This window comes from Neovison vison, chromosome 12 (assembly GCF_020171115.1).
Source record: "Neovison vison isolate M4711 chromosome 12, ASM_NN_V1, whole genome shotgun sequence".
Lineage (NCBI taxonomy): Eukaryota > Metazoa > Chordata > Mammalia > Carnivora > Mustelidae > Neogale > Neogale vison.
The window spans coordinates 26,917,080-26,945,068 of record NC_058102.1 but is presented as its reverse complement, the minus strand read 5'-3'; the positions used below and the strand labels follow the sequence as shown (position 1 = coordinate 26,945,068).

Genomic DNA, 27,989 nt, shown 5'->3' with positions numbered 1-27,989 from the left:
AACTAGTTCCTCCTTCATCTATCAGTTAACAGCCAAATTTCCTGTTGTTTCTCTTCTCTCCCTCGTAGAGGCTGATGTCATCACAGCCACGTAGCAGAACAGTTTCCCACAGCAATGGAAGTTCTATGACAGCATTGGGGTTACAAAAGCTGGTAAGGAAATTTGTTATCAGTACTTACTATCAGAAATTACAAAGAAAATTAATCTTAAACTTTCTGGGAAAGGAGATGTTCAGTGAAACTAGAAATTTTTCTTAATTTACTCCACAAAGAAAGCCTGTTTCCTGTCTACCAGACAGAGAATACCCTACAACTTCAAGTTACCAGAAAAATAGGACTGGTCTAAGAGACAGATAGTCCTACTTAAGAATCTGTGCCAAAATGGTGACTATCTTCATATAGGATAGGCTGGCGAATGGGCTATTTTTCAAGACCAGACCTGTCCCGAGAAAGTTTTAAAATTTCCTACTTTCTTTGTCTTAGGTGAAATCTCCTAAGCAGGGGTCCCCTGTCACCCTCCATCGCCCTGTTATAATGGAAGCAGGATGTAATAGTTTTGTATGGCTTCTATAACAAATTACTACAAGCTGAGGGAGAGGGAGGGGTGCTTTAAACAACAGAAATGTGTTGTGTCACAGCTGTAGAGGCCAGAAGTCCCAAATCAAGGTGTCAGGAGGGTTGACTTGAAAGTCACAGCTGAACTGTGCTAACTGGGAGGGGCAGCTGCTGTGGCGAAGAGGAATGCTCATCAGAAGGAAGGGAGCCGAGACGTCGGAGCAGTGTGAAACATCAAGACGAACACAGTGGGGAGGAAGGTGCTGGGTTCAATCTGGACGCGCTGACTTGTGACGCAACCAGTGAGACGCCCAAGCATGATGTCCCTTGTCCGTGAAATGTGGCAGCAGGCGTATCATTTTTCCACTTTGGCAAGAACACTTTTCGTGGAGTGTGGGGGTATGGGGACTAGCAGAGGGAGTTGAGGAGTGAATGGGAATTGAGGGAAGTTGAAGTCGGGCAGGTCAGAAGCAGGAGAACTAGCATCTGTTTGGGAACCTTCTCAGCTCTGAGGACAGGTAGCCTTTCAGGAGCAGAGGCAATGCCCTAAAACAGTACTTCTCGGGCGCCTGGGTGGCTCAGTGGGTTAAGCCGCTGCCTTCGGCTCAGGTCATGATCTCAGGGTCCTGGGATCGAGTCCCGCATCGGGCTCTCTGCTCAGCGGGGAGCCTGCTTCCCTCTCTCTCTCTCTGCCTGCCTCTCTGCCTACTTGTAATCTCTCTCTGTCAAATAAATAAATAAAATCTTTTAAAGCAGTACTTCTCAAAGGCTGGTACCAGACGGGCAGCATCCAGGGTCTGGGAACTTTACTAGCCCTAATGGGTCCCAAACTCTATGTCTGTGGTTAGGAAGCCCTCCAGGTGGTCCTGATGCCCGCTAAGGTCTGAGAACTACGTGTCCGGAGCATGGGAGAACAAGTATGACAGAGCTGGTCGGGCCTTGTGTCTCAGGGAGGCATCTGCACATGGTGTTAACACGCTTACTTCAGCTGGGCTTGCTTGGAAACAGAGTCTGATTTGGGGTGGGAGGGTGAGTCAGCGTCTTGGGCCCAAGGGCACACATCTTTGTAAAGCGAGCCCATGAGAAAAAGGGCTGGTTCCCTCTCAGGGCAGGATCCCTGCTGCTTAAGGATGAACTACACCTGTTCCAGTCTTTCAAGCAAATCAACCATCTGACATCTTCCCACTCCTCTGAGCAACAGCAGAGGAAGCAGCTCTCTTGAAGGATGGGGCTGGGGTTCTGCTGGAGCTGTCCCAGAGTGGCATTTCTTGCGATACTTGCAGAGCCCCTGGGAGATGTTAACCAGAAACTCGATTTGCTCTTTGACTTCAGTCTTTACGGTTGAAAACCTTTCTGAAGTGGATCTCTGTCTTTTTGTCGCTGTAGAGACGAGAGCAATATCTAAAATAGCCAAGTTGTGAAAGATTTATTATCTTTACAATGCAGAGTGGGTTTCAGATGAGCTCTCCGACAGTATCGCTCTTACTCTCTTGCATTCTGATCTGTTTCCTTGAAAGGAGAGATTGGGTTGCGTGGAGTTGCTGCTGATTGCTGGGATTTGCGTGTGGCACCACACCCCACGTTATCCATGGCACACTCTGTTACCTGTGTCCGCGTCTGATTTCCCCTTAACAGCTGTACATGCAAGTCATCTGCCCTGTGGGCAAATAACAGGAAGTATGGCACCGTGTAAACACAATGAAGACAGTGCTGGGTAGTTCATGGGTTTACCTCTAAAACCTAGAACTGTAACAGGACCCGATAAACATTGTTGAATGAATGAAAGAATATGGTTATTATAATTGGATTTGGGATCATCTTGGAATCTATATAGGTCTAAGGGTCACCATTCTGAGCACTAATCCCTGCTCTCTGGAACCATAAATTTAGAAAGAAATCTTACTAATCCTGGTAACTTCTGGAAAAAGCTTTCAGAAAATTTTTGCAGAAATCCTTGAAATGACCTTTTTATGTACTTTCCTCTATCAAAACGGAGGGTGTCAGTGATAGGATTGGATTAGTCCAATTCTTCCCCCACCCCCTTGGAATGCATCCAGTCTTCCATGTTGCTCTACAGTGCCCCCCACTGGAGGGATCAGAGTATATGTCCCCCATTCACTGGTGTCGGACTTGGCATATGACTTGCTTTGGCCAATGGAATACATGAGTGGACATGAGCCGAGCAGAGACTTTAAACGTGCTCCTGTAGTTTGGCTTGGCTTCTTGTCTGGCCCTCCACCATGAGGAGAACTGTCCTGGGCACCTTCTGGTTCAAGGAAAATGAGAGAAATGTTGAGTGGACCCGATCCCAATCTGTGGCCCAACACAGAGCTGTCCCAGCAGCCCTACAGACCTGCGAGGAAGAAAAAGAAATGCTTCCAATATGCCACAGAGATTTTGGAGTCATTGTTAGATAACAGTCTCACAGCAGAAGCCCAACTAATAACAAGCCCTTCAGGTGGATCCTAGCAAACAGATGTTTTCCTGCTTTTTTTTTTTTTTTTTTTAACTTTCGGGATGCTGAGGATGACAAAGAAGAGGCTAGAGAGGTCAAAATGCTGAACATTGGTGTTCAGTCCTGACGCTCAAATCAAGCCAGCAAAGACTAAACAAAGTACTGAGCAGGGCTCAGCTGGGTAGCATGAAAGAGATCTTATTCTAGCGGTCTCAGTGTTTTGGAGATTGGAAGTTCCAGAGAGTAGCTCCCTGAAGAAGCAGCAGGAAGAAGAGACCTCGTTTTTTAGGACTTTCTGGCGAAGGTGAGCCCAGCAGCTACCTCCCGGCAGCAGGGAGGATCGCTGGCATCTCAAACAGCCCCTACAGAAAGGGCTCCGAGAGCTCAGGGAGCGGCCCTGCCATCTTCAGGGCAGATGAGCTGCAATCAGCAATTTGGGGGATGAGCGGGGCCCCTTTGTTCCAGGAATTCCAGTAAAGTCCCAAACCTGTCCTTTGAGCCGGGGTTGTTGAGTGGGACTCCCCCAGAGTATGTGATCCAAGAGTGAGAAGGGGAGGTTTCCGGTGGCAGGTGGAATAGCACTCCAGAAGGGTCTGTATCCTAATCCTGAGAAACCAGGAACAGGCCTCACGGCATGGGGGAATTAAGGCCAGGCAGGCAAACAAATAGACCAGAGCAGATGAAACCTGGTTCCTTCACTTCCTCGTTGGGTAACCCTAGGGGAGTTACTTAACCTCTCTGTGCCTCAGAAAAAGAGGATGATACCTATCTATCTGATCGAGTTTTTATGAAGATTGATGTTAATACATATGACCAAGCATTGTGGCTGGCCTATGATTAAGACTCAAATGTGATCGGTTGCTATTAGGACTAACACTACTGGGCAGTATGTGTAGTGATTTGTAACCCTTGGGTCTAGAGCCACAATATGTGGGGTCCAAGTTGGCTCTGTCACCTAGAACTTCTCTGCTTGGGCAAGTTATTTCACATCTACCAGGCTCAGTTTTTTCATGTGTAAGATGATGACGTTGAAGTTACCTCCCTCACAGAGTTGTGATGAGGCATTAATCAGTTAATACACCGGAAGTCCTAGAACAATGCTGGCAGATCCAATAAATGTTGACACAACATCAGCGTTTGCAGCCATCCAGAGTCCCCATCGCTCTGGATGGTGAATAACGAAACCACCACCACCATCCAGTCCGTGGCTCCTCATGGGACCATGAAGACCTTTTAGGCTGAACCATGGCCAACCATACTGTGGGAATCACTGGAACAACACCGCGTCTCCTCCTGTGGGAAGCCAAGTCATGGTAGCCTCTGGGGGAGATGCACATATGATATATAAAAAGAAAGGAAAGTGGAAAACTAAGTTGTCAGAAACACACAATCAGGAAAGACTCGTACATGGGACGCAGAGAGCCTGCGTGCCTCTCTTTTTTCCCTACTCTGCGATCACATAGCCTTGGATTTGCCTTGGAGTCAGTGTTTTTACACTTTGTAACATGGTCGGAACATTAGGTTAAGGAACCTTGTCATTTTCCTATTCCGAGCTGTCCACTCAATAATACCAAGAATTCCCACTTTGGGAGATAATGACAAGAAGTAAGACAGCCCACTAGTAAACAAGCAAATCATTTCATGGCAACAGCTGCTTTAATCAAAACTTTCTGGTTCTCCCTCATCTGAACCCACAAGGAACGAACCAATCCGATTGGAAAAAAATATTTGTTTTATCTTTGCCACATTTATTTACTCTTAGGGACTATTTAACTTGATCGGGCAGAAAAGCCGGAAAGAATGGAACCATTCGAGGCACCAAGCTGCTGTGTCTCTCTGGCCTCCGACGGAACCGGCTGGAGGGACAGCCGCACCTGCCTGTTCCCCAGTCGCATATAGAAGCCTTTTGCCCTCGTCCTCATGCCAGAGAATCGCGCTGTTCGTGCACCCAGTTTTGGGGGTGGAGGTGCAGAATGGAAATTAGAGAAAAGAAGTCAGCCACTTCACAGTTCTGCCCAGCTGTGTAAGCGATTTCAAAATACGAAATAGTCTTTCCACAACATTTTTTGACAACAGCCTGTGTGTAAGGCATGGTGAAGGTGTTACAGGGAGGCCAGGATAAATTAGATGCGGATTCGATCCCAAGGAGCGCCAAAGGTCACACCAAGGACGCACGAATACCTGTGAGGAGTGGAAAGCTCCGGGCGTGTCCTAGGTTAGAGCCAGGATCTCACAAGGACGCTTGTTTCCTGTGATACTGTCCAAGTGTACACCTGGTACAGCTCTCCTGGGACCTTTAGAAATGATTATCTTTTGTCCGCCAATGAGACGAGCCCTGTGGGGGCCTAGCTAGCTTCAGGTTGGGAGCTGGTCAACAGAAAAGGCCGCCACACGACGAGAGGCTTAGAACTTTCGGCCCTGCTCCCCCACTGCCCGGGAAGGCACAGGGGCAGAAGATGGAGGTCGGTCCCCAGTGACCAGTGATTGAATCAACCATGCGGACAGAATAAAACCTCCACAGAACCCCTGGACCGTGGTGTTGGACGAGCTTCCGGGGTGGGGAGCACATCTCCATGTCGGAAGGGGGGCATGCCCCTTCGCCCCAGAGGCTCCCACTCTTGGGATCATTTCACTTCTCACTCTCTGTGCCTCTCACTGTTGGTTTGTATTTTCTATAATAATCTAGAATAGTAAGTGGAGCCCTTTCTCAAGTTCTATGAATTGTTCTAGTAAATTATTGAACCCAGGTGGGGAGCATCGTGGGGACCCCCCCCCGCAATCTGTCACCCATTAGGCAGAAGTGCTGGTCACCTGGAGGCTCCACTTGCTGCTGGCATTTGAAGTGGAGGCAGTCCTGTGGGACTGAGCCCGTTAACTTGTAGGATCTCATGCTAACTAAGTCCAGGTATAGATAGTATTAGAATTGAATTGAGCTGCGGACACCCAGTAGGTATTGGAGAATGGGTTCGTGTTGGGAAAAGCCTTATATTCGGTATCAGAAGTGGAGTCAGAAAATGCCACGCAGTCTCACAAAGTTGTTCCAACTTGAGGTAAGAGGAATGAACCTTTATGTCCCATATCAGCTAGCCACTGGCTATGGGCTTCCCAGGGGGAGACTAACCTCCCCAATATTTCTGGGCAAGGTGGCTCCCATGGGTCAAGGGCAACTGTGCAGGGGAGGGTACAGCAGTAAGCCTGTAGCAGCCAATCTTTGCCGAAGTCATGGGCTGGATAGACCTGCCGGGGAAAGGGGTTCTGGACAGCATACACAGCACTGATTGCAAAGTTGCATTCCAAGGAAGATAGGAAACTGTTGGTGGAAGTTCCCAGGAGATGGGAATTGATCCACTGACATCAGGAGGCTGTCGTTCAGACAGTAGTTCTCCCCTATCTCCCAAAATAAAAGAGATTCCTTGAAACAATCATCCTAGGAGCTCCTGCCTGAAGATTCCAGTAAGACATAGGTGATTGTATTAGCCAGGATTCTCCAGAGAAACCATACCAACAGAAGATATGTGTATGTGTGTGTGTGTGTGTGTGTGTGTGTGTGTGTATACTCATACACGTTGATAGGATTATGGATGCTGGGAAGTCTCATCCTCTGCTGTCTATAAGCTGGAGAACTAGGAAAGCCAATGGTTTAATTCAGTCCAAGTCCAAAGGCCTAAGGAAAGGTGTTGGGATATGTGATGGTTCTAAGTGCCAGGATGAGTTGAGAATGAAGAGTGTGATGCCCGAAGGTGGATGATAGACATCCTAGCTGAGGCACAGAACAATTTCTTCCTTCCTCTGCTTTTTTGTTCTATTTGGGCCCTCAACAGATTAGACAATGCCCAACCACATGGGAGAGGAGGAAAGTGGTCCTTCACTTGGTCTACCCATACTCATCTCTTTGGGAAATACCCTCACAGACACCAAGGAAGAATGTTTTCTCCGGTATCTGGGTGTTTCTCTGCCCAGTCACTTCGATATCTAAGATCAGCCATCACAGTGATGCAATGGAAAAGTACTTAGGGCAGAATTGACATGGTGCCTACCTGGGAGTATCTGAGGGAGAACATCTGGAGGGCTCCTAGGATGAAAAATACAGCCCAAAATGATTTAAAATGAAGTTTTGGTTTGGGGGTGAGACTACCATCTTTATAGGAAACTAAGACAAAAACAAAAACATAACTGTTTATTGAGCACCTACTCTTTGTCAGGTGCTATGACTTTTGGGCTCAAGCTTTACAATATATGAAGAAATAAATGGTATTGTATTATTTATAAATTGTGTTATCACCATCACACGTACCATCTTATTTACCTCCCCACGACATTCTTACGTGGGAGAATTATCCCTACATCAGAAACAAAGACACTGAGACTCAGAGAGTTAAATAAAGTGCTTATGGCCACTCAGCAAAGGAGCGGGGTTTGGACTCCCAGAGTTATTTATTCAGAGAAGGACAAAGAGGACATCGAATTCTCACCACCCCTCTGTCCTGTTCCAACAGGAGTGAGTGGAAACACGTCACTTTCTTTCATCAAGATCAGATTATGGCTTCCAAAAGCACAAGACACAAGAGACACTCCCGTGCAGAGTGAACAGCCCCCATCTGGGGCGCCGCTGTTAGTCACAGTGGTGTGTCCTCTCCTCAGCAGCTGTCCAGGAAAGTCACATAACATGCACTCAAGAGAGAGCCCCTGAAAGAAGGGGTGAGATGGGGGTATGGAGTCATTTTAGGGGGAAGTAGGAGGACTACCAGGGCACCTGTCAGCACAGGGGGAGATCAGTCAGGAAGGGGGATTCTAGGGATGTATCTAGAGTATGGCTCCTGGAAATAAAATGAATCATACCTAGAAATCTTTTTGGAGCTGCTCTGACAGAATGGAGCCCATTCAGGCGTTGGGACAGCTTTGCTGGAGAGTGTTTTCACCATTGTGTCCCTGCGCATAAGCCTGGTGTAGGTACACGGTGTTTGCAAGATTGCCTGCCTGCCCTCTCTCTCCTCTCTGCCAGATAGGAGCTGCCTGCTCGACTACAACCTCCTCACCTCAGATCAATTCTGCAAACATTTAGGGAACATCTTTTCTCTGCTGGGCCCCGTGCTAGGAACTAGGGAGCAGTAACCAACAGTAAACGGTGGTGGTTGTTTATCAACACCCTTCTTAGAATGTCCACCTCAAGCGAGTCCCTTGGTTCTCTGTATTTTAGCTTCCTCATCAGTGAAATGTGATAGTAATAGGACCTACCTTGAATAATAGGCTCTACCTGTAACTGTGAAGTCTAGATGGAGTTCCTGTATCAGGGGCACCTGGCTGGCTTAGTTGGTGGAGCGTGTAACTCTTGATCTCAGGGTTATGGGTTTGAGCCCCGTGTTAGGTGTAGACATGAGCTTTAAAAAAATCTTTAAAAAATTTTAAAAAATCGGTTAATACAGCAAAACCCTTAGGTACTTTATATATTAACAGGTATTCTTCTGATAAACATTAGCCCATATTCTTATTACTATTATTCTGCTATTACTGATATTACTAGTACAGTTACTACAGTGAATAAGACAGATAAGATATGGTCTTTGGTTTATGGAATATAAGACTAGTGGGGAAAACAAGCAATTACAATGAAGTGGTGGGTGTTCACTTACCCAGAAGCTGAGATGCCCCGGGAACATTCAGAGGAGGCCACAGGCTTGGGTGGTTACCGAAGGCTTCCCAAAGGAAACAATGACTTAGCTGAGACCTGAAGAATGAAGAGGCCAGTGAAATGACAGATAAGAAAAGGTCCTTGCAATGGGAAGAATGTAGGAGTGGTATTTTTTTTTTATCTGTTTATTTTTATTTCTTAAAATTGAGATATAATTGACATATAACATTGACATATAACATATAACATTGTGTAAGTTTAGGGTAAACCACAGATTGATTTCATACATTTATATATTGCAACATGATTACCACTCGTGTCCTGTAATATTATTTCTTTTTTGTGGTTATAGCAATCAAGATCTATTAAGAGTGCTATTTTTTAAAAAAGATTTTACTTATTTATTTAACACACAAAGATCACAAGTAGGCAGAGAGGCAGGCAGAGAGGGGAGGGGGAAGCAGGCTCCCTGCTGAGCAGAGAGCCCGATGCAGGGGCTCCATCCCAGGACCCTGGGATCATGACTTGAGCCAAAGGCAGAGGCTTTAACCCCTGAGCCACCCAGGCACCCAAGAGTGCTATTTTTAATCTGTTTTTGTACTAAAGGTAAATCAGTATCTTTTCTTATCTGTAATTTCACTGATCCTGAACTATTCTCTTTCTTGAATCACTTGAATTAAGGTGGGGGTTGAGAATATGTGTTGAGACCTTTAAGTAGTAGGGATTAAAAAAAAATCACTCTTAACCTTTCATATTTGTCTTTCTAGGGTGAGCACTGTACCGGTTCCAAAATTTGGGTTTGAGGCAAGGAAGGTTATTCAATGATGGAATCTTCCAGGTACATTGACTTCTTAGACTGAATAATGTCCAAATTTCAGCATTTCCTCCCTTTTTGTTCCTCTCCAAGTTAGTTATTCTTCAGTTTTACCTTTTTAAGAGTCAGGGTTATTAGGGAATAATTTACATAAAATAAAATTTACACCTTTAGAGTGTATTGTTCAATAAATTTTGTCAGTTGTATACAGTCATGTAATTGCTGCCTTGTTCAAGATGTAAAATCTTTCTACCAAATTCAAAAGTCTCCCCATGCTCTTTGTGGTCAGTCTCCTCATCCATTCCCATTTCCTGGCAACATCTAATCTGTTTTCCAAAAAGTCATGTAAATGGAATCTTATAATATCTAGCCTTTTGTGCCTGGCTTCTCATACTTAACCTACCGCTCTTGAGACTAATTCAAATTGTTGCATGTGTTGGTAGTTTGCTCTTTTTTCAAAATTTTCTTAAATTGTTGAATATTATTTTATGGTCTGGATGTAGTACAATTTTTTAACTTCTTTACCTGTTGCTGAGCATTTGGGTTGTTTCCAGTCTATAGCCATTATGACTAAGATTGTTATGAACATTCATGTACGGGCCTTCGTGTAGACATATGAAATCATTTCTCTTGCATAAATACCTGGGGGTAATATTGTTGTTAAACAGAAGCAGTGTATGTTTGATTTTATAAGAAACCACTAGGCTATTTTCAAGTGGTTTTCCCCTTCTCACCAGCAATCTGAGAGTCTGAGTTGCTTCGTATGCTGGCCAGTGTTTGGTAATGTCAATCTTTTAAATTTTAGACGTTCTAGTGGGTGCACAATGGCATTTTATCATGTTTTAATTTAGATTTCTCTAAATTCAAATTAGCATCTTTTAATAACTAATTTGTTTATATATATATATATATATTCTATGATGAAAGTGTCTATTTAAATATTTTGACCATATTTTAGTTGGATTTTTATATTTTCTTCTTGAGTTGTAAAGGTTCTTTATGAGTATTCTTGTATCTAGAATGTCTACTATCAGATACAGAATTTTCTAATAGTTTCCCTAGTCTGTAGTTTAAAAAAAATTTCTTTTTCCTTTTTTTAAAGGTCTTATTTATTTGAAAGAGAGAGAAAGTGAGCGAGAGAGCGCATGAGCCCACGCAGGGGAGCAGCGGGCAAAGGGAGAAGCAGATGCCCCCACTGAGCAGGGAGCCAGATGCAGGGCCCTGTCCCAAAATCCCTGAGTGGAAGGCAAATGCATAACTGACTGAGCCACCTAGGCATCCCTAAAAATTTTCTTAACATTGTCTTTTTAAAACAGCTTTATTGAGAAATACTCACATTATCTTTTGAAGAGCAGAAATTTTTCATTTTGATGAAGTCCTAATGTATCAATTTTCTCTTTCTTTCTTTCTTTCTTTTTTTTTTTTTTTACCTTTTGTGATGTTTGTGTCCTATCTAAGAAAACTTTGCCTGACCCAAGGTAACAAGAGTTTCTCCAGTATTTTCTCAGAAGCTTTATAATTTTGTCTCTTTCATTTAGGTCTATGATCCATTTAAAATTAATGTGTGTGGGGGCGCCTGGGTGACTCAGTGGGTTAAGCCGCTGCCTTCGGCTCAGGTCATGATCTCAGGGTCCTGGGATCGATTCCCGCATTGGGCTCTCTGCTCAGTGGGGAGCCTGCTTCCCTCTCTCTCTCTGCCTGCCTCTCCGTCTACTTGTGATTTCTCTCTGTCAAAAAAAAAAAAAAAATTAATGTGTGTGTATGGTTTGAAGTAAGGGCCAGGGTTCATTTTTCTGGTGTACGGATGTCCCAATTGTTCCTGCACCATTGAAAAATGATCCTTTCTTCATCAAATTACTTGTTCAAAATCTGTTGACTATATTTTGGTGGATCTATTTCTGGACTCTAGTCTGTTTCCCTGATCTGTATCACCATCTTTAAGTCGGTACTACTCTGTCTTGATTACTATAGCTTTAGAATAAATCTTCAAGGGGCTCCTGGGTGGCTCAGTCAATTAAGTCTCTGCCTTGAGCTCAAGTCATGATCCCGGGGTCCCAGGATTAAGCCTTGCATTGGGCTCTGTGCTCAGCAGAGAGCCTGCTTCTGAGTATCCCTCTGTTGCTCCCCCTGCTTGTGCATTCTCTCTCTCTTTCTCAAACAAATAAATGAAATCTTAAAAAAAAAAAAAGAAAAGAAAAGAAAAGAAAAAGAAATAATCAAATCAGAGTGAATCTTCTACCTTTGTTATTCTTTCTCAAAAATGATTTCTAGGTCCTTTGCATTTCCTATAGAATCAGTTTGTTGATTTCTACAACACAACCGAAAAGGTTGTTGAGGGTTTTTTTAGGATTGTGTTGTAGCTATAGATTAATTTAGGGAGAATGACAGCTTCACAGTATCAACCCTTCCCATCCATGAGCATGGCCTGCTTAGTTTTCCTTAACTTTTTTCAGCATTAAAAATTTTCTTTTTCGGGATGCCTGGGTGGCTCAGTTGTTAAGCATCCACCTTCGTCTCAAGCCATGATCTCAGGGTCTCAGGATCCGGCCCTACACTGGGCTCCTTGCTCGGCAGGGAACCTGCTTCTTCCTCTGCCTGCTGTTCTCCCTGCTTGTGCTCGCTCTCTTGTTCTCTCTCTCTCTGACAAATAAATAAATAAAATCTTAAAAAAAATTTTTTTTTCTTTTTCATGTACCACTCTTGCACATATTTGATTACATTTATCTCTAACTATTCCATGCTTTTAAACATTTTTTAAAAACCTTTTTAACATTTTATATTTCCAATAGTTTGTTGCTAATGAATAGAAAAATGATTTATTTTTTGTACTGACCTTGTATCCTGAAACCTAGCTAAACTCACATATTTATTGTAGTAACAATTTGTACTTTTGATCCCTTAGAATTTTCTATGTAGATGATTATGCTGTTTGTAACTGAAGACATTTTTACTTCTTCCTTTACAATCTATATACTTTTATTTATTTTCTTGTCCTAATGCACAGGCCAGCATCTCCATCACAATAGTGAAAAGAAGTTGTAAGAATGGACATTCTTGTATTGTTCCCAATCTTAGGGGGAAAGCATTTAATCTATTACCATTACGAGTGGTGTTAGCTGGGTTTTTCTTTTGTAGATAAAGTTTGTCAGATTGAGGAAGTTTCCTTCTAAGTTTGCTGAAATTTTTTTTGTGATGGATGTATGTTGACTTTTATAAATGCTTTTTTTCATATATTAAAATAACTATATGATTTTACTATTTTAGTCTGTTGTGTTTGTGAATTACTGGCTGATTTTGAGTATTGAACCAGCCTGAACTTCCTGGAATATATCCAAATGGGTCATTCATATATTATCTTCTTTATATATTCTGATTCAATTTGCTAATATTTTATGATTGTGCTTTTGAGAGATATCAGTCTATAGTTTTCTTTGCCATCTTATCTCTCTTTGGTATCTAGAAAGATGCTGGCTTCCTGAAAGGAATTGTGAAATGCCCATGTTTACTTATTAAGAAAATTTTTTGAAGAATAGGTATTATTTCTTAGCATTTGGTAAAATTTACCAGTGAAGCTTTCTGAATCTGTAATCTATTTCTTAAATAGAGATAGGACTATACAAATTATGCATTTTTTAAGCAGGATTTAATGTTTTATTCTCTTGCAGCAACTATCTTTGTGTGAGACATTGTCATAACTGTCTTCTGATTTCCCAGCTGTTATCAGTGATATTTATTTATTCATACCATCTCTATTTATTATATCATCATCATTATCCCACCTTTATTTGTGTCTATTAAATGGCTAGAATCAACAGACTACAATAGAACTAATCTGCTTGGTAATGAGTGTGGGGCAGGGGAAACTAGGTGCTGGTGGCACAACAGAAAGCATGGTAGACGTTGGGCTACTAAGACGATGTCATGAAAGACAAGGATTTATCTGATGACATTGTGAGACAAATTTGCCTCTTTTAAGTATTGGTTTTAAAAATGGGAGGGAAGGGGCACCTGGGTGGCTCAGTGGGTTAAGCCTCTGCCTTCAGCTCAGGTCATGGTCTCAGGATCCCGGGATCAAGTCCCACATTGGGCTCTCTGCTCAGCAGGGAGCCTCTTCCCCCACCCCACCACGCCTGTCCTGCCTGCCCCCGCCTGCCGCCGCCTGCCTCTCTGCCTACTTGTGATCTCTCTCTGTGTTAAATAAATTTTTAAAAAATGGGAGGGAAGAAAAAAGGAGATTTTGAAATAAAAGCCTTCTCAGCAACACTGGAAAAACCAAAGGGAAAATGACAGGACTTTCCAGCACGATGTTTCCAGAGTTATTTAAAAAAAAAAATTTTTTTTTTTAAATTTTATAAGAAATAAGACTTCATTTTTGTGTTTATTTTAGAGTTATTGGCACATACTAAAGTGTAACAATTTCTTCATTGTTACAAACCTGACCTTCCTGGAATATATCCAAATGGGTCATTCATATATTATCTTCTTTATATATTCTGATGGCTTTATATATTTATATTTTCCAAAACAAAGGAAACTATCCTTCCCCCTTGACTCTTTATCACTTGCTTTTGTTCAAATACTGTAAATAACCTTTGAAAATATTACAGACACATTTGTTGGAATAGCACTTTAAGTGATTTGAAGGACCTATTTAAAAAGTAACTTACCCTCCAAGCTCCTTTTCCATTTAAAGTGTTTTCTTTGTTCATATTAAACCCTATACTGTTTTCCTAAGGACAGTTTGTTTATAAGTACAGAAAAACCTATTTAATCTACTGTGGCTTTATTTATTCACATGCACACTGGCATTTTTTTTTTAACCACTAAGTGTTTTAAGAATAAAATCGGGTATAGGCTATAATATATTGGTGAAGAGAGATTGAAGCCATCATATACAGGGGAATCGAAGATTTTACATTGGTTTCCATTATCTGGGGCATGACCGTTGTCGTTTGAATGTGCTAGGTGAGCACGCTGGCCTTTCAATGTGGAACATATATGGAGGTTGTCCTGTGGCTCCCAGTGGTGGTGACTATTTGTATTATTCCGGGTTGCCACATGCCTTAGGTTAAAGTTAGCCTCATCCGTGACTGCCAATCTCCGGACTGGTTCACTGGGGGCTGGTGCTTCTCAGAATTCCATGACTAAGCCAGGAGCCGTGTTTGTTATTTACTAACAGGTATTTCTTCGGACTGCTCCACTTACCACATCATCATTCCAGGCCCTGACCTTTGTGAACTTCTCTGGAAAATCAAACATACCTAAGCCGCCCAGGCTTGGGTCTAATGACACCGACAGTTGCTCTTCGGGAGGCCGTGGAACAGGGCTGGGAGGGTGATTTGAATGAGAAGGAAACCCAATGGTCATGGAATCCCTATTTTTCGTGGGAAAACAAGAATCCAGAGAAGTTAAGGGACTTGATCAAGATCCCCTCTCCTGTGATGCCTTTCTGGACTTTCCAAGGTGTTTTGGAGTGGTGCTTCCTTCCTAGCTGTTTGCAAAACCAGTGTGTGCTTTTCTCCATGACTTTTAACCCTTTGTTAGAATGAATGATCAGCAGCGTCTCTCTCACTAAATGGAGACCCTCTTAAGAGTGGGCTGAATTATATTTGTCCCAAGGCCTGGAACATTTAAGTTCTCATGAATGTTTCATTAGTGGGTGAGTCCCTCACGTGCTGTCTACTGAGTACAATAGTTGTGACATCAGGCTCCAGGAGATTAAGGAGAAGTTCTAAAACAGCTAAGTTCCCCTTGGTAGCAGACCAGAGGCAAAAGGCAAAACCACAGTTTAGGGTGAGAAGCACATCTAGGTGGGGAAGATGAGGATTCCAGGCACCCAGGCTAGAAAGAAGGGAGAAGCAGCATTTCAGTTTCCTTACTTGTAGATGCATTCAATTCATTCATTCATTCATTCAATAATTTTATACTACTAGGGGCCAGCAGCTTCTTTAGGCACTGGGAACACAGTAGTGATTTTATAGACAAACTCCCTGCTTATATTCCAAGGGGAGAGAGACATGAAACAAATGACAAATAAAAACCATTATCATGTCTGGTAGTAGTAGGTGCTGAAATGAAAAACAAAGCAGGAGAAAGAAATGGTCACTGATAAGAAAGGGGAGGCGTCTCTGTGTAAGGCCTGAACAAAGTGAGGGAGCGATTGCATGCGAATTTCGGGGAAAGAGCATTTCAGAGAGAACAAGTACAAAGGCCCTGGCTTAGGCTTGGTGTGTTTGAGAAATGAAGAAGTCAGAGGATTAGAGCATTGTGAGGGAGAAGAAAGTAGATGAAGAAAATTATTCTGCACTACTGAAATAATGTCCTTTCTGGAACCCATCTTATAATTGATGATTTTTTAAAAGATTTTATTTATTTATTTGTCAGAAAGAGAGAGAGTGAGCACACCAGCTGGTGGAGCAGCAGAGGGAGAGGGAGAAGCAGGCTCCCTGCTGAGCAGGGACCCTCCCCCCAACATGGAACTTGATCCCAGGACCCCAAGACCATGACCCGAGCTGAAGGCAGATGCTTAACCAACTGAGCCACCCAGGTGTCCCATAATAGATGATCTTCTGACTGTATAGACCAGTTGCAATAAAGAGAATCCCTACCATGAGGAAGGCAGACTTTCTCTCTGGAGCAGGATATCCGTGGCAGCCATCACCCTTAGGACAGGGTTCTCACCTGAGGTCAAGAGGACCCTCGGGATTCACAGTCAGCCTTCAGATTGTCCATTGATTCCCTGAATCTGTGCTTCCAGAACATTTTTCTGCAGAGAAAGTCTTGGATGGAGCCTGTATGCAAATAGGCATGCAAAAGAATGAAATGGGTCAGGTATGACAACATGGCCACCCTTGGCTTATTAGACACACCAGAATGTATTTCACTTTCTTGGAGAAATAAGGTCTCTCCAATTGGTCTTGAAATTTCCAGTCCTTTGAATCTTTTATTTCCCTGCTTTGGGTAGAGACTTGGGTCTCAAGAAGTAGTTCTTTACCATAAGAGAGACAGCAGTGCAAAGGTGATGACAGATGACAAGTAATGTTTAGTGTTGGGAAGCCAACAAGGGATGGTGAGGACTGTGGTAAACAGGAAGGCTATGGTGAATGAGCCTTTAATAGGGGCAGCCACAACCCCGCTTCAGCTGATTACTGCCTTGAGGGAATGGATCTCCCTCAAATCTGGATCACTTTGGGGGTGAAATCTCCAGAATTTTAATTTGATTTATTTAAAAAAAGAATCTTGGCTTACCAACCCTAACAGTCTGAAGGATCAAATATGACCCATTCTTGTCCATAGACTTTACTAGAATTTCTGAGAGATCTCTGACCTTATACTAAAAGCTATTATCCTAGAATATGATTCCCCTCAACTTCTGTGCATAGAAAGATGAAGGGGATGGCCATCTCCCAAGCTCCTGGGTCCCAGAAGTCTAGGGGAAAGCCATCTTCCTGGCTTTTCCCTCTTGCAGTCCCTGACCCAGAACACTGAAGCCAGTCAGGACACCAGGAAATGTCCTCCGTTATGGGGCTCGAGCAAGCAGGACATTGTAAAAGGGAATTGGTACTGAGAAGCACCAGAAGAGAAGTAAGAGATGTTCATCATGTAGATGATGGCTCTCTTCTTCTTCTCAATTCTCTTCCCATTCCCTACCATGCATTCCTCCCCATCCAACTCACCACACCCCATAAGAGCATCTTTGATTACAAGTTACAACAACCCAAATCACACAAGGTAGAGAAAAATTAACTCGTTAGCTTTGGTATCTGAGAAGGTCAAGGGTGGGGCTGCCCCAGGCATATTGGAGTCAAGTACTCAGGAATCGCTTCCTCTCCCTCAAACCTGAGCCCTGCTTTCTTCTCTGCTGCTTCCATTCTTTGATGGGCTTCCATGCGGCAGAAAAGTTGGCTTCCATGGTCATTACTCCCCATCATCTCAGAAGGGAGGGATCATTCCTCTTGCAGCACTTATATCAAAATCCCAAGAGAATAACCTGCTTAGGCTGTGATTCTGGAAAGAAACCCCATGTCCAGGAGAACGAGTTACTTCTGTTGACTAACCTGTGTCCTCTGCTCTCTAAAGGCATGGGTTCCAGAACCGCAGGGATTTGTGAGGGTGGGGGATGTGTGGTGGTGGTTGTGGTGGTGACGGTGACCTGGCCAAATTTAAAAGGAAGAGATGGTGGCAATGATCATCCTGTAGCTCCCCCACTCCTAAGACAAGAACTGAAAAAACTCTCTGCAGCTCGGCAAAAGCTCAGTGTAGAGCGCTTGCCAACTCCTGTACCAGAACATCTGCATTGCACACCAAGGACAGCCAGCCTGAGGCTGGCACGCCGAGATGTTCGAGCCTCAGCAATTCTCCAGTGCAGACAACAGAAGGCACCCTCCAGCTTTGTGAAAATCACCCTCCCTTCCCTCTTCAAGTAGCATGATGCTTCCCCACTGCAGCCAGGCATCTGCCCCACTGAACAGAACAGAGATGAGATAGAGATTGACAGAGCTGCAGATAACGAAGTATAGTGATCATATTCTATTGTCACCACGGCCCTATAAGGTAAGTTCCAGTATTATTTTTTTTTAATTTTGTTTTTTTTGACAGAGACACAGCGAGAGAGGGAACACAAGCAGGGGGAGTGGGAGAAGGAGAAGCATGTCCCCCGCGGAGCAGGGAGCCCAATGCGGTGGTGACGACTCGATCCCAGGACCCTGGGATCATGACTTGAGCTGAAAGCTGATGCTTCATGACTGAACCACCCAGCTGCCCCGTAAGTGCCAGTATTATCTCCATAAAATGCTGACTGATTTGCCTAAGTTCACTCATGTAGCAAGTGATGGCAGAGTGAGGACCCATGCCTGGGCAGTGCAGCTTGAAAGCCACCTGCTAAAGCACTGTCCACCCAGCCACTGGCTCATCCAGTGGTCACATGGAATGGTTGCCACATGCTGGGGACTGTTCGAGATGCTGAGCCATAGCTGGGAACAGTGCAAATCCAAATACTTGTCCTCATGAAACTCACATTCTAGTGCAGGAGAAAGACAGGAAACCAGACCAGTAATTAAGATATAAGCTAGGTTAGATAGTGATCAGCATTAAGGAGAAAACTGGAACAGCGAAGAGAGAGAAAGGTGTGTGGAGGCGGCAGGTCGATTCTGAATAGGGTGGGCAGGCAAGGTCTCACTAAGGTGGCCCTGAATAGAGGTCTGAGGAAGTGAGGGAGCAAACCATACGGTTGTCTGAAGGAAGAGTGTGCTGGGTCAGGGAGGCAGCATGGGAGGCTTCGAGGAAAGAGCAAGGGCAGTCTGTCTTGGGAACGGCAAGGAGTCCACTGCGTCTTAAGCAACAATTAAGGAACAGAGCAGGAGGGGACGAGATCAGGGAGGTAAATGGAACCAGATCTTGTAGGATGTTGTGAGTGACTCCTTGGATTTTGTTATTCACTCTGGGGTGATGTAGCCATTTGGATTGGAGCAGAGGATGGACGTGCCATGGCTTGGTTTAAACAGGATGATTCTCACTGCTCTGTCAGGAAGACTGACAAGGGACAAGGGTGCCAGCAAGAGGCTGTAGCCGCCAGCTGGGCTGAGACTGGTGAGCCAGGCTTGGGCCAGTGTATGCTGAAAATGTGGCAAGGGCTTCAGTTCTGGGTTCACTGGGACATCAGAGTTGAAGGACTGGCCAACACGTGGGATTTGGGCTGTGGGGAAAGAGCAGTCAAGGATGACTTGAAGGCTTTTAGCCAGAGCAACTGAAGTCTAGAAATGACATTTTTCAGAGATGGGGGGAAATGAAGGAGGAATTGCTTTTGTTTTTGTTTTAAAGGGAGGGGTTGTTTTAAGAAATCATCAGGTCTCAGTTTAGGACACGTTAGACTGGGGATGTCTATTAGATACCTGGAAGGCATTGCTGAGTGGCCGGTCTGGGAGCTCAGGAGAGAGAGCCATCAGGACTGGGGTCCTAAGCTCTACAAACTATACTCTGCTCCCTTTGAGTCATTGAAGACATTGATCCATATGTAGCTTTGGAAAATGATAACTCTATCAGAAATACTGGAAAAGGGGGCATCTGGGTGGCTCAGTCGGTGAGGCTTCTGCCTTTGGTTCAGGTCATGATCCCCAAGTCCTGAGATGGAGCCCCACATCTGACTCCCTGCTCAGCAGGGAGCCCATTTCTTTCTCTCCCGCTCCCCCTGCTTGTGCTGTCAAATAAATAAAATCTTAAAAAAAAAAAGATACCGGAAAAGCATTAGGAAATCCAAATTTAAAAATTCGCCCATATCCTGCCACTCTAAAAACAGCTGCTTTCACTTCTCCACATTTCCTTCTGCTTTTGCCCACAGGCCTACATAATCGTATGAAGTAGTAAGCATAGCATAGATACAATTTCATATTCTACTTTTTCTCACTTAAACATGATCCCATAAATATTTTCCTAAGAGGCTCCCCTATGTGTTTATCGGGGATTAAAAAGGCCAACAAAATGCTGGACATGGCTGGAGACATTTCAGAAACAGAAGTCGAAATCTTACTTTGCTACACAGTTTGGGGCACCTATACCTGGCATTGTGCTCACTGTAATTTTTGTGGACGATGACTCTGTGGAGGTAGACTTTGAGCCGGGACCTAAATGATGAGAGCTGGCCACACACCCAATCTGAGGAAGGGCATGCCAGGAAGAGGGAACTGTGTGCAAAAGAGGGAACAACACAGGTTAGGAGGCAACAGGAAAGCCCATTAAGGAGGGTTGCTGGCAGATTCATTTCAACTGACAATTAAGTAGAAATTTATCTTTGTAAAATGTATATCCTTCACGTGGGATTCTCTAGAAAGGAATAGAAGCCATATGGTATAATTTAGAATACACTGAACCCTAGTAGATGACTAGTAGTTCTTAAAGATTCCGGGGGGCCACAGACTATACACAAACTCTACATGGAATCTGATTTGTTCATTCATTCATCCCAGCCCCTGAGCCAGGACTGGATTCATTTTTTATAGAAAAGGCCGAGGGTCCAAAGACAGTTAAAATGACTTGGGCAGAATCATTCAACTACTATATAGGGAGTTTTAACTAGGGTTGAATTAGCTCTGCCCTCCCCGTGGAAGTCTCTAAAAAAACAAAACATGATTCCATGCACATGATTCTATCGTCGACAAAGCCCTTCGTTAGCTGAGACATGCCCCCTCAGTTCTTGGCTCACCTGCCTACCATTTGCTTAGTTATTTACTCAAAGGCTGGAAAATTGTTAAAATTTCTCCCTGACTCCCGGCCCCGGAAGGCAGGAAGCTGGTTTACGTTCCCTCCTAGGGCCAGCAGGGGGGGCACCAGGCACAGTTTGTGAGCTGCGCCTCCCCCACGGCTCCTCCCCCTTCCTCGCCCAACTTCCCCATAGCCCCTGCTACAACTCCAAGTGGCCATTGACCTTTCAAGCTTTTGAGCGCTGATGCAATAGAATAGTATTTCAAAGAAAAATGGTTATCGAAATTTTGGATCCGGTTTTCCCTTGAGTGTTAATGGTTTTCCAAAAAGTAGGTCACATTTAAAGTAGGTCACATTTTGAGAAGGGCATGCCGGCATGGAGCGGAGTTCCAACTGAGGCCAGGTGGCCTTCCACCGGGTGGGAGGAGGTGAGGGTCTCCGCGCAGGGAAGTGACGGGATCTTCTTTCCGAATTCCCAGCCCCTGGGCGCCAGGGCGGCGGGAAATCACCGAGGCAAGAGGTCTCGGGACGGCAGGCACCGAGGCGAGCCGCCCAGCACCCCCGGGGCGCGCGGGTAAGGGCGCCCCCCTCAGCAGCCAGTGCAGGTGAGCGGCGCGGCCAGCCGGAAGGAGACGGTGGAGCGGCGCGGTGAAGCAGGAGCAGGAGAAGGGGAGGAGCCCGGCGGGGCTGGTGCGGGAGCCGGCGTGTGGCAGCGCCTGGGGGTGGAGACTGAGAGCCGCTAGAGCTGCTTAAGGAGGCGCCGCTTTCCACCCGCTCGCCGCCTTCTAGGACCGGGGCAAGGGTGCCGCCTCCGGGCCGCTCCCCCGCGAGCGCGAGTGCCTAGAAAGGGGCCTCTCCAACTCCATGACTGTGCTGTAAAGCAAGAGGGGCCGTTGTCAGGGACCACCCATCCCGCGCTCACAAAATGTGCAGCCGGGAGGGGCGCGTCGAGAAGGCGCGGAGAGGGTGGGAGAGGCAGAGCCCCGCGGGGGGCCGTGGAGGTCTGGGTCCTCAGACCCCCGCGCACAGCAGGCACGGCGGGGGACGGGGGTGCAGGCTCCGGATGCCGAAGTGGGGACGGCGGTGGCAGGGACGCTTCTTCTGTGCGCCTGTGAGCACTGGAAGCTGTGCGGTGAAGGCGGACAGACTCTCAGGCGGCTACGCCGCCTGGCCCCGCACCGACCGCTCTGAGCCCGCCTCCCCTGCAGCTTGCGCATTAGTGCCGGCGCCTCTTTAAAGCAGAAGCGGGGGCCGCGGTCACGTGAGGTGGATTCCTGGAAAGTTCCTGGAAAGCGGCCTCCGCAGCCGCCGGGCGGGGCGCAAGAAGAGTGCGGACCCGGCCGGGAGGCGGGGAGCAAGGGAGGCGCGCGGGGGCTGGGAAGTCGCGCGCACACCCGTTCCGAGGACAGACGTTTAACTCTTGCCATGTCTCGCCGCCTCCACAGCGGCTCGCGGGCCTTGGGTTTCCCCTGAAGCATGAGCCTCCGCGCCCGCCGCTACCGGCGCTGCGCGGGCCGCGGACAGTGCGTCCCGGAGCCCCGCACGCACAGCCTCAGGATCCCCTGCGCCCGCAGCCGGGGTGCTGGAGGAGTTCGGCCGGGGGCTGGCGGCAGGTACTGGTCCGGGGAGCCCGAAGGCTCTTCCCCAAGGAGGGTCGCCGGGGAGGGCACCGGGGCGCGGCCGCTAGCGCCGGGCGGCCTGGGCTTCCGCAGTTGCAAACCGCCGGGGACGCAGTCGGAGCCGCGGCTCTGTTCCGCGGCCGGGCGCTACTGCCTGCGTTCTTAGGCTCCTTCTAGGCGTCGGGAAGTCTCCGGAGTTTCCTTCCCTGCTCCAAACTGCCATCCAAATTAATAATCCTCCTAATAACCTGATCTGCCGCTCCTCCCCGCCCGCCTGCCTCCCGCCCTAGCTCCTTCCTCCTCCCTCTCTTCTTCCCACCCCTTGGTCGCCGCCGGAGGGAAAGCCAGCAGCTGCCCAGGGTGGGGGATTTCGGAGCCCGGGGGTTCCAGGCGATGATCCCCGGCGCTTTTGTTTGCTCTCTACGCAGAGAATTCTGGCTGCCGCAGAGCGCATCCCCAGGCATCTCGTTCCCAAATTAAAAGTCAACAGGGGAAACTCGGGCAGACACCCCTCCTCTCCCGGGTCCCCCGCCCCATGTCCGCTGGGGAGGCTGCCTGGTGTGGAGGCGGCGGCCGAGGCCGAGGTAAGGGCTCGGCGATCGTGGTCTTACACGTCCAGCGGCGCTCCCTGCCGCCTGTTCTGCCCCGGCCGGGGTTTCTGCTCCGAGCCCCCGCGAGGGCCGAGCGCTTGGGTCGATTCCTCGACAGCGCCCGCGGCGGCGGCAGCTATTGCAGCCGCCGCCTCCCGGCCCAGAGAGCGGCCGCCACTGCGCGCCGCGGCGCCCCCCCACCTCTGCCCCACGCGGGCGCTGGTAAGCTGGTGGAGGGGGAGCGAGGCAGCCTCTGGGCGGGGGTGCGGCAGTTCCGCACCTTGGCGCGGCGGGTTGGCGGCTCAGGGTGCTTCGTCCCGGAGCCCCTGGGCTGTACAGAGTGTGAGATACAGGAGTGCAAATTTGGGGATGTCTCCTGTTCTTTCCTTTACAATTTTTCTGCTTGTCCTTGACTAGGGCGTATTTACTACCTTACCCACAGGTGACTCTGCTCTGCTGGTCTGCGATTTCGGCCAGTATCCCTGGGCTGGAAACACCCTGTCCCCCACCCTCATCCTGCCCCTCCCTACCCTCTTTCCCTCCGCAACTCCTGCGTCTTGGATCCCTGCTCTCTGTCCTTTCTCTACATCTGGGCCGGGGCAGTCCCTGGATGCTTGGGGTTAAATGGTGCAGGAGCATAGAGGCGGAGGAGTCCCCGGGATTTTCCACGTCTCTATTTCCCCACCCACACCCCAGCCGCAGGGGTCCAATTTGGACTGACCCAACCCCATACTTTCTTTTTGCAGGCAAACTCTGGGTGACCGCGCCTGCGGGGGACTTTGCCATCCGTCCACTGGGACCTGGGGAGGAAGAACCCCAAGCACCCCATCCCCTCCCCCTCCACCATTTCGGATACCCCGCAGACACTGACTTCCAAGAAGGACGCCTGCCCCCTCTGACCCCATCGCGGGTGGCCACCTGTCTTTGCCGCACTGATCCCTCTCCCATGACCCTGCGGTGCCTCGAGCCCTCCGGGAATGGCGCGGAAGGGACGCAGAGCCAGTGGGGGACAGCGGGATCCGCGGAGGAGCCGTCCCCCGAGGCGGCGCGTTTGGCGAAGGCCCTACGGGAGCTCAGTCAAACAGGTAGGGAGCCGATCAGCCTACACGCGTGTGAGAGGGGTGTTTCCCCAAAGACGCGGTTGCAGGCTTTGCCGGCGGGGAGCGCGGCATGGAAGCGGGGCCGCGATGGGGGCAAAGAATGGGATGGAACTAGGGCTCCTCGGTTTCCGTTCCCGCTTCGGGTCAAGGGATCCGCGGAGAGGATGCACGCAACGCCCTGGGTCCTGGGGAATGCGAAAGAAAAGTGGTTCTCGAGGGACTCGGAGGCCTAGGGGAGGACAGACCGCGAGAAGGGCTTCTTGGAAATAGCCTCATAGGGCTCTGGAACCTTTGTTTGTCGCGACCGCTCCGGGGTCGGTGCACGGGCTTGAACCCTGGCGGGAGAAAGTGCCAGGCGCCTCCCTTTCCGCGGGGAACAAGGGCGGCGAGTGGGCGCTGCGCTGCCCGCCGCTCCAGCTGCATCCGGCTCCCGAGCCGAGCAGCCGCGGCTGCTCGGGATCTTGGCGGCCAAGTTCCAAGGACCGACAGACTGCCGTGCCGGCGGCTGCCGTAGAGCTGGGAGGAAAGCGGCCGGCGGAGCCACTGCGCAGAGCGCGGCCTTCAGCGGCCGCTCGCCCAGGGAGTTGCTGGTTTCAAGGGCAGTCCTGCGCTTTGCGGGGCTCGCTCGGGTCTGAAAGAAAAAAATCTGGGAAACCACGCAAGCTTACAAAATCTGGATCCTCAAAGCTTCCGTTTGGGGCAAAGTTGAAGTTTTGGTGGTCCTGGGAATAGGGAAAAGTCACCTGCAGTTCCGGTCTTTGAGTGCGACCACCGGCTTTCCCTCCGCGGGGGCCCGGGGGATTTGCAAGTATCTGAGCAGTTTTCTGGGGGCGGGGGTGGGGAGCACACTGTCAGACTTCTTATGCAGAGTGTCTCGAAGTCCCTGGACCGCGGGGTGGACCCTGGGGTGGCGCAGGCAGATCAAATCGAGAATGCTGGGGAGACCGACGGTTGTGATTTGGATTAGGGCAAAGTCCGAGAAAGAGTTGCAGATTGTAAACTTGAAGTACTGATTATCAGTTGGGGTTTCCCTCATTTCTCAATGCCTGGTAAGGCAGTTTTAATCAAAGCAATAAGCAGAAGCTGTCGTACGGGGTCTGCACTTTGAAAAGACGTAAATAGCCGTGCTTTCCAGGGGCTTTGGACGGAGATGCAGCCCAGAACAGATATGGGGAGAGGGGGCGGTGGACACCAACCTTCCAAAAAGTTCTTTCAGTTTGTACCCTGTCGGAATTACTGGAATCGGGCCTTCCACTTTTGTAAGGGCATGACTTTTATTTCTAACTTCTGATTTATTTCTAAGTTCCTTTGATTTCACTTGGATAGTGCTAGAAGCATCCTGCTTTGTCATCATTGCAAATGTTTGGTTTCATGAGGAGAAAAATGTTCAGAGAATGTAAAGAACAGCTACAGAAAGCTAACTTTTTAAAACCGAAAACGGACTCTCAGTGTGGGTTCATGAGGTAAAAGGGACCCGCCTTCTCATTAAATTTCTCCCCCAAGTGTTAGTCTCTGGGAAACTTTCCCTCCTCCATTTCTACTTAGAGCTAGAGAAACTTGTTGCCGAGTATTGACCCTATTTTTTACAAAATTCCTTGTAATAACTATTTCACCCTCTCTCCTTTTTCTTTTCGAACAAAAACCCCAGGTTGGTACTGGGGAAGTATGACTGTTAATGAAGCCAAAGAGAAATTAAAAGAGGCACCCGAAGGAACTTTCTTGATTAGAGATAGCTCGCATTCAGACTACCTACTAACAATATCTGTTAAGACATCAGCTGGACCAACTAATCTGCGAATTGAATACCAAGATGGGAAATTCAGATTGGACTCTATCATATGTGTCAAGTCCAAGCTTAAACAGTTTGACAGTGTGGTTCATCTGATCGACTACTATGTTCAGATGTGCAAGGATAAGCGGACGGGCCCGGAAGCCCCCCGGAACGGCACCGTCCACCTTTACCTGACCAATCCGCTCTACACAGCCGTGCGGCCGCTCCAACATCTCTGTAGACTCACCATTAACAAATGTACCGGTACCATCTGGGGACTGCCTTTACCAACGAGACTAAAAGATTACTTGGAAGAGTATAAATTCCAGGTGTAAGTGTTTCTGTCTTTCTAACCTTGCCTCGTCTAGAGTCTCTCCGAATGCAGCTATGTCAAAGAGAACCAGAACGTGAGTGAGTGCTCTGGATAACTCCTCGGGATTCTCCAAACAGCTGAAGTCCATCTAATTTAAATGGGTGCCGAGGTAGCTAGGTATTTAAAGTTCCCCCAGAGATTTTCACGGGAGTGATGCTGACCAAGACCCACCCGTTAATCCTTTTCCATTAGAATCCAGTGTCCCGAGTAAAGGCTGAAAGGAACGTTTTCTCGGAAAACCTCACCTTTCTGAGGTTCCTCTCTAGTAGGTCAAAGTTCTACGCCCCGGTAGCAAGGAGAGAAGGGGATGCAGGAGCACGGAAGCAGTGGAAGGAACCCCAGCTGACACAGGCTTAGCTTCAGTTTTAGATGCACGGTGGTCAGAGTCTCCATTAGGCCGTTTTCTCTTTTTGCATTCTTGATGTACCTAGGAGTTTTGTTAAACAGATATGCTTGTTGAGTATTTATCCTTCACTTTATGCAATTAACCGAATCAACCAAAAAAATGACCATGAAATCCTGTATTTGACTTCTTACTACATGTATGAACTCTCTCATGTGAATGAGTACTGTAGTATAATCTGTTTTAAGGGAGCCTTATCTCAGAACTATTTCAAACTGGTGCACTTGGAAAAGACTTGGTCTTTTCCTTTAAGGCTAAAGACAAGAATGTCGTGCTCTACAGGTGCAACTCAATCCCTGAAAACAAAACCATGTAGATACGGACATTTGATCCTTTCAAGTAGCTGTGTCCCCCACCTGTTGCCATTGACTTTTTGGAAATGGCTGTAGAAATTTTCAAGTTGTCCTTGAATTGTCTAACCATGGACATCAGCGGTTGTCTCCCTTCTACCATGTAGAATATTTTGACTTAATTCTCTTCCAGATATAGGGGGATACCTGCCTGTTTTTTTCAAAGTGTTTATTTACTGCTGTTACTATTTGATTAGAGTGTATTAAATAAAAAGAAAAACCTTGACTTTTACAAGTTGCACTTATTGCTTTGAATTGTAGAGAACGGACACGTTCAGGTAATAGGCAGTTGCCAAGAAAACCTAGGTCACGTGAAATCAACCAAATATTTAGCAAGGTGTAGAACATGATTTACCTTTCTCCATAGTTACGGGCCGCATTTTGCATTTTGGAAAGGACGGTTTAGGAAGTACGAGAATTGTCTAGTGCCCTGGTCTTTTACACATTGAATAGGGATCACACTAAGGCCCCGGGTGCTTCCGAATACATGGTTTAGAAACCTACAAAAACTGTGACACATCCTAGTATTTTATGGGTTGAGTAGGCCTAATACAAAATAAAAATTAGAAGTTTTATGGCTTTTTTTTTTTTTTTTGTCACACAGTCTCATGACTGTTGCAGATGAAGCTCTTTCTAGAAAGTATTCATTTTGCCACGTTTGAAAAAAAAATCTCCCGCATAGTTACATACACTGGTGTGTCATTGGGAAAGTGAACGTTTGCAGATCATGTGTGTGCCCCAAAGTGAATTAGAAAATTCGGGTGTAAATTATCGTAAAATCTGCTTATCCCCAAATCATGAAAATATTAATATTTTCATGAAGTTTTTGAAAATTGGTTTTGTGCCTTCAAGGAAAACAAATGCATGCAAACTATGCATGTCCAAACAGCAGAGCCAAGCACAAAAGATTGCTAGGTGTGCCTTTGGAAGAATTTATTTGTAGCCAAAAATTTAAAGAAGAGGGCTCTTTCTGGGGTCTGGTCGATGATGGGGACCTTTTCATTAGGATCTTCAGATTCTGTGCCTAATTTGCCTCTTTGTCAGTATGGGGTGTCTGACTTTTCTGGCAAAACCTCTCCACAGGATTGGTGCCAGGGCCTTTGGAATTTCTTTAAGGTCTTTTGCATTTCTGTTC

General features: G+C 46.8%; 1 protein-coding gene and 1 long non-coding RNA gene across 4 annotated transcripts; both read left to right on the top strand.

Moving 5' to 3' along the window:
- The first annotated feature begins 94 nt into the window (after positions 1 to 94).
- LOC122891439 lies at positions 95 to 18,069 on the top strand. Its single transcript, XR_006381286.1, has 3 exons — positions 95 to 152; positions 9,406 to 9,476; positions 18,051 to 18,069. It is a non-coding gene; the product is annotated as an uncharacterized LOC122891439 (long non-coding RNA).
- A 3,093-nt stretch (positions 18,070 to 21,162) lies between these two features.
- Positions 21,163 to 27,086, top strand: SOCS2 (suppressor of cytokine signaling 2). 3 transcript variants are annotated; one of them, XM_044227079.1, is made up of 4 exons: positions 22,204 to 22,261; positions 22,696 to 22,851; positions 23,604 to 23,942; positions 25,606 to 27,086. In XM_044227079.1, exons 2-4 carry the CDS (start codon positions 22,803 to 22,805, stop codon positions 26,061 to 26,063), a joined length of 846 nt encoding a protein of 281 aa, XP_044083014.1. In that variant the 5' UTR covers positions 22,204 to 22,261; positions 22,696 to 22,802; the 3' UTR covers positions 26,064 to 27,086. The 3 variants fall into 3 exon arrangements, with proteins under 3 accessions (XP_044083015.1, XP_044083016.1, XP_044083014.1); XM_044227080.1 differs by lacking the exons at positions 22,204 to 22,261; positions 22,696 to 22,851 and adding an exon at positions 21,163 to 21,253; XM_044227081.1 differs by lacking the exon at positions 22,696 to 22,851 and having other exon boundaries at positions 22,203 to 22,261.
- The last annotated feature ends 903 nt before the right edge of the window (positions 27,087 to 27,989 follow it).

Excerpts from the sequence above, each read along its gene's own strand:
- SOCS2 (XM_044227079.1), top strand. The coding sequence starts at position 22,803 with ATGTCCGCTGGGGAGGCTGCCTGGTGTGGAGGCGGCGGCCGAGGCCGA. Across the intron at positions 22,852-23,603 it reads AGGCGGCGGCCGAGGCCGAG|GCAAACTCTGGGTGACCGCG; the intron begins GTAAGGGCTCGG and ends TTCTTTTTGCAG. Across the intron at positions 23,943-25,605 it reads ACGGGAGCTCAGTCAAACAG|GTTGGTACTGGGGAAGTATG; the intron begins GTAGGGAGCCGA and ends CAAAAACCCCAG.